General features: G+C 57.9%; 1 protein-coding gene across 1 annotated transcript; it reads left to right on the forward strand.

Annotated features, from left to right (window-relative positions):
* The first annotated feature begins 57 nt into the window (after positions 1-57).
* LOC128903123 (sperm-associated antigen 4 protein-like) lies at positions 58-9,015 on the forward strand. Its single transcript, XM_054187065.1, has 12 exons — positions 58-805; positions 1,084-1,172; positions 4,963-5,032; positions 5,234-5,301; positions 5,695-5,756; positions 5,955-5,995; positions 6,271-6,346; positions 6,538-6,607; positions 7,115-7,215; positions 7,710-7,877; positions 8,226-8,315; positions 8,842-9,015. Exons 1-12 carry the CDS (start codon positions 633-635, stop codon positions 8,980-8,982), a joined length of 1,149 nt encoding a protein of 382 aa, XP_054043040.1. The 5' UTR covers positions 58-632; the 3' UTR covers positions 8,983-9,015.
* The last annotated feature ends 290 nt before the right edge of the window (positions 9,016-9,305 follow it).

The following is a 9,305-nucleotide window of genomic DNA, read 5'->3' on the forward strand; positions in this document are numbered from 1 at the left end:
GCTGCGGGGTCAGAGGGCGAGGGGAGGGGCGGGGCGGGGCGGCGCGGCGGAGGCCGTTGGGGGCCGTTAGAGGGCGGCAGGTCCCTCCGTCCGCGGCGGCAGTTTCTCCCCGGCTGTCCTGAGGGCAGCTGCGGGGAGGAGGGAGTGTCATTTCCAGTCCTCGGTGGCGGAGCCCAGCTGCCCTTAAAGAGGCGACGTGAGCGAAGCTTTCAGGGTGTGCTTTAAGAGAAGCGTGAGTTACAGCAGAGGCGTGTCAGTGTCAATTGCTGATGTGTGTGGGGAAAGAAGTTCCTTAGAATAAGAAAGTTCCAGTTGGAAGGCACCTACAACGATCAGCTAGCCTAGCCGCCTGACCAGTTCAGGGCTGACCGAAAGTTAAAGCACATTGTTAAGGGCATTGTCCAAATGCCTCTTAAACGCTGACAGGCTTGGGACATTGACCACCTCTCTAGGAAGCCTGTTCCAGTGTCTGACGACCTTCTCGGTAAAGAAATGCTTCCTAACGTCCAGTCTGAACCTCCCCGGACTGATGCAGCTTTGAACCATTCCCACGTGTCCCATCACTGGATCCCAGGGAGAAGAGCTCGGCACCTCCCTCCCCTCTCCCCCTCCTCAGGAAGCTGCAGAGAGCAATGAGGTCGCCCCTCAGCCTCCTTTTCTCCAAACTAGACAAAGCCTCAGCTGCTCCACATAGGACATGCCTTTCAGCCCTTTCACCAGCTTTGTTGCCCTCCTCTGGACGCACTCAAGGACCTTCACATCCTTCTGAAGTGATGGGGGCCCAGAACGGCACAGAGTACTCCAGGTGAGGCCGCACCAATGCTGAAACGGTGGGACAATCACTTCTCTTGACCGTGTTTGATGCACCCCAGGATGCAGTTTGCTCTCTTGGCTGCCAGGACACACTGCTGGCGCCTACTGAGCCTGCTGTCAACCAGCACCCCCAGATCCTCTCTGCAGGGCTGCTCTCCAGCCACTCCTCTCCCAATTCAGACTTGTGCCTGACATTTCTCTGTCTCAGCTGCAGAATCGGCATTTGTTCTTCTTCAATTTCATGCCACTGATGATTGCCCAATGCTTCAGGCTATCCAGATCCCTCCACAAGGCGTTTCATCCCTCAAGAGAGTCAACAGCACCTCCCAGCTTGGTATCATCTGCCATGAACAGAAAAGGTCAGCTCATTTTTCTTACAAATGATACTTTTTTTTTTGTTCTCTTAATGAGTTGTTTTCCAGAGACTAAAACTTTTTTTTTTTTTCTTTAAACCATGATAAGGATGCTTCACAGGAACTATGGAGGAACTAGACCTCCTTTTGTTAGCTGACTGCTGACTCAACTTTTCTGATCAGTGTGCAATATGGATCATTTGTTGTTTTGATAAACCAATCTACAAGCTATGCGTCATAGAATAATAGAGTGGTTTGGGTCGGAAGGGACCTTTAAAGATCATCTAGTTCCACCCCCCCTGCCATGGGCAGGGACACCAACCACTAGACCACATTGCTCAAAGCCCCATCCAGCCTGGCCTTGAACTCTTCCAGGGAAGGGGCATCTACAACTTCTCTGGGCAACCTGTACCACTGCCTCACCACCTTCACAATAAAACATTTTTTCCTAATATCTAATCTAAATCTACCCTCTTTCAGTTTAAAACCATTACCCCTTGTTCTATCACTACAGGCCCTGATAAAGAGTCCCTCCCCATCTTTCCTACAGGCCCCCTTTAAGTACTGGAAGGCTGCTATAATAAGCCAGTTTTGACTTTCTGTAAGCTGCTATGGTAGATGAAAGGACAGAAAAAGTTTGAAATGAGATTTCTGTGGTGTTAATGTTTCTGTCTGTCCTTTTTGTTGGCTGCAGACCAAATCACATTTCACCTCCTTAGTTACATATTTGTTATTGTAGTAAGGAGAATTTCAAGGCTATAGTCACCAGGATGTCATAGTAGTCACTCAGCAAGAACGTCTATCTGTTTCGTAAGGGTCTTTTTTGAAATAAGATCAATATTATGTTTGTGCAGGCTTTTTAGCAGTAAGAGTCCACATTAGATAATTGGTGCTAACCCATGAGGGGTTCACAAGCTGTTCATATCCCCTGTAATACATTAATTTCCACAAGAACATAGACGTTCGGAGTTACGGCATTTTTCTTCCCAAGTAACTATTACACATGATGGAGCCCTGCTTTCCTGCAGATGGCTGAACACCTGCCTGCCAATGGGAAGTGGTGAATGAATTCCTTGTTTTTCTTTGCTTGTGTGCGCAGCTTTTGCTCTACCTATTTAACTGTCTTTATCTCAATACATGAGTTTTCATTATTTTTTCGATTCTTCTACCCATCCCACTGGGGAGCGGAAGAAGTAAGCAAGCGGCTGTGTAATCCTAGTTGCGAGCTGGGATTAAAACATGACAGAAATTTGTATACATTGATGAGGCCCTCCCTGAGCCTTCTCTTTGCCAGGCTGAACAGTCCTAGCTCTTGGTATGAGAGATGCTTCAGTCCCTTCAACATCTTACTGGTGCTTTGCTGGACTCTCTTCAGTATGTCCATGTGTCTCTTGTAAGGGGGAGCCCAGAACTGGACACAGAACTCCAGGTGTGGCCTCACCAGTACTGCAGAGAGGGCAAGGATCACCTCCCTCAACCTGCTGGCAGCTCTCCTCCTGTCACAGTGCAGGACACCATTTGCTGCCTTTGCTGTGAGGGCACATTACTGGCTTATGTTCAACTTGTTGTTGAACACGAACATGAACACCAGCATGTGCTGGTGCATGGGATTGTTTCCCCGCCGAGTGCCCTTTATTCCTTGATGAACTTCATGTGGTTCTTGTCAGCCCATTTCACCTGCCTGTTGAGGTCCCTCTGGAGGGGAGCATGACTTCTGGCATCAGCCACTCCTCCTAGTCCATGTCATCAGGAAACCTGATGAGGGCACACTCTGCCCCGTCATCCAGATCATTAGTGAATATGTTAAACAGGAGTGGACCCACTACTGACCCCTGGGGTACATTTTTCCCCAGGAAGCGTAGGATGTGCTCAGCTGTATCCTGCAATGGGTCCATTGGAGCTGGCTGGGACTGGCCATGACAGGCACAAGACAGCCCCTGGACCCCATCCCCTCTGGACAGGGACACCCAATACACCACATGAGGGTGTCTGGAGCAGTGCAGGTGCCTGGGCAAGGACAGGAAGCAAGATTAGGCAGAGGGACCGTGGCAAATGGAGGAGCTGTGGCAGGGGACATCTGCCGAGAGGCTTACCAAGGTCTGTCTTCTGGACAGCCTCCACGTCGGGGGCTGCCATGGCAGGGAGAGAGTGCGCAGGAGGACTCTCTTTTGCCTCCTATAGGTGGCCACTCTCGTCACAAGTAAGTGAGGGCCTGCAAGCTGGCTCGTCCCAGAGGAGCCACTGGGGTTCGTGGGACACCCCAGAAGGAGCCATTGCAGTGTCCTGGGTGCTCGCGTATCCCGTTGAGGATGGAGGGGCGCAGCAGCCCCTTGGCATGTCCCTGGGGCCAGTTTGGTGGCTGAAGCTCCCCATGACGATGTGGAGCCAGAGGGGCTGAGTGGGCCAAAGCCCCGTGCAGCCCCAGCCCATGTCATCCTGAGCCACTGTCCCCTCCTTGCTCCATGGGACACCCCCGTCTGGCATGGCAGGCCCTGCCCAGGCAGGGGGAAGGCAGGGGGCCATGCTCGCTACACAGCATGTCCCCGTGCCACCACACGAGATCCCCACTGCCCTCGGGGCAGCCTGTGCCCCCCCGTCCCAGGAACCTGCCTGGTCCACCGAGAGCCTATAAAGCACACAGCAAACACCCTCCTTTCTCGACCCAGGCTGCGGTGGGTTGACCCCAGCACACCGATGCCCAGCCAGTCCCCAAGAAATGGCTGCGTTGGAAAGACCAAAGGCCCAGGATTTATTGCGGAGCTTGACGATCCATGGTGTGGAGCAGCCCTTGGGTCCCTTTGGCTTGGCTCTCCTTGCTGTGTCCCCTCCCAGCCTCTCGCCCAGCCTCAGCCCACTCGCTCGGGGACACACAGAGAGGACCAGAGGAAGCCTTGGCGCTCTGCAGGCACTGCCCAGCACCACCTGAAACATTGCTGTGTTTTCAACACTGTCTGCTCACAAATGCAAAGCACAGCGGCCAAGCGGGCAGCGGGGTCTCTCTCCACCCCCCCACCCCTCCTGCAGTTCCTCCTCTGACATCACAGCCACGACCTCAGACCGTGCGGGGACAGGCCTTGTGAGGTCATGCACCGTGGGCTATAAGATGTGGTCTCGCGGTGTGCTGCTGGCTGTGTGCCTGTGGCAGGCGTTCTCCTCACGGCTATCTCCATGAGGGATCTGCCCGCACACACACCACTCCTGCGGCTGAAGGAGGCCACCTAAGCTTGCGGGAGAGCTTCGTTGCTCGCGAGGATGGGGAGAAGAAGACGGGCCAGGGGCAGCCGGGCAAGGTCTCGGCAGGCTCAGGGCACCAGACAGCCCAGGCCCGCACGCCGCAGGCCTGCAGAAAAGAAGCGTAAGTTCAGTGCTGCCTTTCGCCCCGTGTTTGCACCAAGTCTGCCTGGCTCGGCCGGGAGCCACGGGCCTGCACACCCAGCCTCATCCTGCCCCGAGGGAGGCCTGGGGCCACCTCGTCTCCCGGTGACCATGACGGAGATGGCTACCATGCCCGTGTCTTTGTGGGATACTGCACTAACCACGGGGTAGGCTGGGACTCGTGCCAGCCCCCCTGCCCAGGCACGCCAGCAGTGCCCTGCCTGCGAGGGGATCCTGCCCGGCCCTTGTACCCCACTCCCAGGCTGCGCCCAGCTGCCCCCTTCTCCAGGGCAGAACCACGGCCCTGCCCCTGCCCCCAGGGAGGGAGGACCGGCGCCTGCCTCCCTGCAGGGATCTGGCACGCGTTGGACCAGTGTCCTCAAGAAGGGTCCTCAGGCTTTTCTGCGGTTTCTTTGCCCAGGGTTGGTCTTCGGTCTGCCAGCGGCTGTGGACGCCATCCAGAGATGCCTCAGCACAGGCATCTCCACCCTGTGAGTACAAGACGTGCGCAGTGGGGACACGGAGACGAGGGGTGACAGTGGGTCAGGGCGAGCAGGGGGAGGCTGGCGGTGCTCCCCACCAGCAGACCCTGTCTCCTCCAAAATTCCTGCTCCTTGGCTTGGAAGAGAAAGTCCCCTCGTGCAGGGCTCTGCCCTTGGCCACTGCTAAGCTCAGAACTCCCTCTTTTTCAGGAACGAGATCGTCACCTCGAACAAGAAGAGGATCTTTGCAATCTTCGTGATGATCATAGGTGCTCTCGGTGAGTCTTCGTCTGCTGCCAGCGGAGGCACAGAGGCAGGGAGTGTGAGCTTAAGTTCACAGGGAGATAGTGGGGAGAGGAGCTAGTGGGGCCTTTCCAACCTCCCACGTCTGCAGCTCAGGGAGCTCCCAAGATGCTCCCTACGCGCAGAGCGGGGAGGGGAAATGGGGCGTAGCTGTGGGGCGGCCAGCGTGCCCGGGAAGCAGGGCTGTGCAGAGCCCTGAGGCCCAGGGAGAGAGAGGCTCCCTTCTTGGAGCCGCAACCTCTCTCTGCACCCTTGCCCCATGTCCCCAGCCAGCCTCTTGCCACCATGCTGGGGGAGGAGACCGCGGGACTCCAAGCATTGTCAGAAACCCTCCTAAAACAACTCTCTCTTGCTCATGTGAATTACAGTTGGTTCCTGCTGCGGGATCCTGCAGCTCATGTGGATGCAGGGGGCAGAGGATGTGGCACAGGTCAGTGACTGCTGCTGTGGGACAGGAAAGGCCCACGGAGGAGCCCTGCTGGCGGTGGGTGGGGAAATGGCCCAGCACTCTGCTTCCAGGCAGTGACCCAGAGAACCAGCAGCAGCTTCTGCCGTGCCTTCCTAGAGCCACCGGCTCTGGAAAGCCCCGGCAGCTCGGGGACTCAAAGGGAGAGCCTTTCTCTTTCAGGTGCCGCTGGGGCAGGCATCAGCCAACCTGTGGTCCCTACGGTAAGAGCCCTCTCCTCTCTCCTCACCTGCAGCACCTTTGGCGGGCTAGCGGCAGATGAGCCCGTGCTATTTGCCTTCCCTTGCACTGTGCCCAGGGCTCGTGCCTTTCGCTCCTGCCTGGGCCTTTTGCTCAACCCGGACGGGGAGGGAAGCGCTTACAAACCAGGGAAAGAAAAGGGGGCTCGAGCGCCCCTCTCTCTGCTCTCCCTGAGCTTGGAGGCTCTGGGAGGGGCTGGGCAGCGCTCTGACGAGATCTGCTTTCCTGGTGACTGCAGGGAACAATCCCCAGCAATGGAACTCCTGAGGAAGGAGATCAGGCGCCTGGCTGCAGAGATTGATGCTAGGAAGGAGGTGATGCTGCACTTTGGGAAAGAGGGCTGGGACGGGCAAGGCCCTTCCTGGGCCACTTGGTGGGCTTTTCCTGCTCACCCCACACAGCCATCCCCAGCCAGGGGCTGCTGGTCGAGCTTCTCCGCTCTAAAGCCCCTTGCCCTGGCCAAGGGACCTGTGGTCATTTCCCCTGCTCCCATGTGTCTTTCCAGGAAGTTCGGCTAATGAGAGAGGCAATGTCTGCAAGCACGCAGATGTCTGACTGGGCTCTGAAAGAGGCAGGTACGGATGGACGCAGGCAGGCAGGGCTCTCATCGCACTGAACTCCTGCTCAGTGCTCCCAAAAGGAGGCTGCGCTGCAGACTCTGCTCGACAAAGCGTAGGGAGATTGAACGAAACCACGGTGCCCAAGAGCGTGACTGTGGCAGAGCTGGGCCCAGCCCTGCCGTCGGACCCCTCGCTGGTGCCCCTGGCAGCATTTCTGCCCTCTCCCTCTCCGCTGAGCTTTGCTGGGGAACAAAAGCGAGCGGACGGGCTGTCCACGCAGCGCGGCCTCGGCTTGGGTCTGCAGCTCTTCCCCAGGGGGCTTGCTGTCTCCCAGCACCCGCAGACCTTCTCTTTGTGCAGCCGGGAGGGGCGTGGGGCACGGGGATCCCCTCCTTCTCCTGGGGCACCTCCAAGCGTGCGCTGCTGGCTGTGGGGCTGGCAGGCAGCCTTAGTAGTTGCCTGCAACCACCAGGTGCTCTGAGCCTGGGCCTTTTGCAGTCACCTGCGCTCTTCTCCCTTCAGGGGCTGCCGTGGACCTGCAGAGATCGTCCAGCAGCTCTGCAGGACTCTGCAGGGTGTTTTGGTTCCTGTGTGCTCCAGCCCCCCAGGACACCTTTGTGCAGGTACAGGAGCAGAAACTGTCATTGCTGCTTCTCTTGCCTCTTTGAAGGTGTGGGGCAAGTCCTGGGGCATCTCCCCTCAGGCCAATGGCGTTGCCCAAGGCCCCGGCACCGGGGCGGTGCCAGGCACCTGAGGTCTCCCACAGGGCTTGGCTCCCTAGAAAACAGCAGTTGCCCTCAGAAAGGGGCTGCGCTGAGCTGAGCTTCCTGCCCACCCTCCCGGTCCCTGCTGGGTGAAGATACTTCTCCTTCGGGACCCCATTTCCCTGCCACAGCTCTGATTGTCCCTCTCCCGCGGGGGCAGTGGAGGGGGTGGGAGGCTGCAGAGCTGCTGGCTGCAGAGCTCCTGTCCGCTTCCCAACACGCCATTCGTTTCGAGCACAAGCACAGCCCACAGGGGCAGTGCCGCCTGTGCTCCTGGCTCCACGGGAGCACACGGGCTCTACTACGTCGTCGTGTTCCCATCACGCCCTCACATTCTGTGCTCTTGCTTTCAGCCGGATGCTTTGCCGGGATACTGCTGGCCTTTCCAAGGGTCTTGGAGCGAGGTGCTGATCCGGTTGCCCACACAAATAACACCAATAGCCATAACCATACAGCACACCGCAAAGATGGCCTCTGCGCTGGGGACTGTCAGCAGTGCCCCCCGAGATTTCACTGTCTCTGTAAGTCTCTGCCGGGCACTGGGGGTTGGGATCTGGCCACGGGCAAAAGCTCTAACGGGGACTTGCTGCTCTCTGCGCATCTGCCGAGATTCTGCCGTTCCCTGAGGGGACATTTCAAGGGACGTGCCGGGTGGTATCACCCCTCCTAAGGCTCCCTCAGCACCTTTTGGCCCAGCACCTCCGGGCCCCTGAGCAACACACAAGGAGGACACTCAGCCCCACCGCATCCTGCGCCAGACCGCACTGGAGCTGCAGGAGTGGGGTGCAGATGACGGGCGCGGGTCTGGCATGAGTGTTTCCTGGTGCTCGGGTCACGACTGACTTCCTCCCCTGTGCTTTATCTCCAAGGGACTGGATGAGGAAGGCGAGCAAGAAACTCTGCTGGGGACATTCACCTACACTTTGCAGAAAGGGCCAAATCAGAGCTTCCCTCTGCAGGTACAGTGTGTGCGTCTGGGCAAGAGGCCAGGGCAGCAACGCCGGTTGGCCAGCAAGCCGCTTGCAGAAGAAGTGCAGACGGTCCCTGCTGGGACAGGGGCCTGACCGTGGCCGAGAGAAACATGGGTGGGATGCGGGGGAAGAGTGGCATCCGTCAGGAAGGCAAAAGCAGAAGGAAGAGCAGATCAGCCCCATGTCTGTGTTGGACCCTGCAGCTCCCCAGCTGCAGCCGCCGGGCAGGCGGTGGCAGGGCGGACGCCCAGCACCTTGCCCTGGCAGCAGGACTTTCCCTGGGCCCTGCTTCCCCGGCACCAGCGAGCCGCAGGTTTCCACGGCTGCCCGCCACCTCCCCGAGGCCGGGCGTTTGCTCTGCAGGGGCACAGGGGTCCTTTGCCGCCTGCGTGGGAGGAGGGGAGGGGAGAAGGGCCCGGGGCAGAGGCCGGGCGGTCAGAGGAAGACGCACAGAGCCTGCTCTCACTCTTTACACCCCGGAGTAACGCTGCTTTTTGCCACGGTTTCTTTGCAGAATGGGATTCCCAGAGGCTTTCGGTTTCTGAAACTTGGCATATGGAGCAACTGGGGAAAACCAGGATACACCTGCATTTATCGAGTGCAAGTGCATGGGAAGATCGTGGGAAGGAAGGCCGTCGGCCAGACACCTGTGTAGACCTTCTTCCCTCAATAAAAATTAAAGTAGAAAACTGAGAAACAGAGCAGAGGGATGCGGCCGTTAGTCTGGTGCAGAGCAATGTCATTTCAGAGGCCCCCTCAAAGGTGCCAACTTCTGCCTTTCGCAGGCTGAGGCCTTCCTCAGGCTTTCCGCTTTCTCTCCACCAAGGAGATGTTTCCTAACCGAGCAAAAGGAGACGACGCTCCCATAGCCTTTCCTTGCCTAAGGTCCTTGGTGAAATCCTTTGGCACGAGGGCCGTCCCTGCGTCTCACCCCAGGCAGGAGTCGTCGGAGCCTGGCAGCGTTGGGGGTCAGGATCC

The sequence above is a fragment of the Rissa tridactyla genome, chromosome Z (genome assembly GCF_028500815.1).
Source record: "Rissa tridactyla isolate bRisTri1 chromosome Z, bRisTri1.patW.cur.20221130, whole genome shotgun sequence".
NCBI lineage: Eukaryota > Metazoa > Chordata > Aves > Charadriiformes > Laridae > Rissa > Rissa tridactyla.

Excerpts from the sequence above, each read along its gene's own strand:
- LOC128903123 (XM_054187065.1), top strand. The coding sequence starts at position 633 with ATGAGGTCGCCCCTCAGCCTCCTTTTCTCCAAACTAGACAAAGCCTCA. Across the intron at positions 806-1,083 it reads AACGGCACAGAGTACTCCAG|GCTATCCAGATCCCTCCACA; the intron begins GTGAGGCCGCAC and ends CCAATGCTTCAG. Across the intron at positions 5,302-5,694 it reads GATGATCATAGGTGCTCTCG|TTGGTTCCTGCTGCGGGATC; the intron begins GTGAGTCTTCGT and ends TGTGAATTACAG.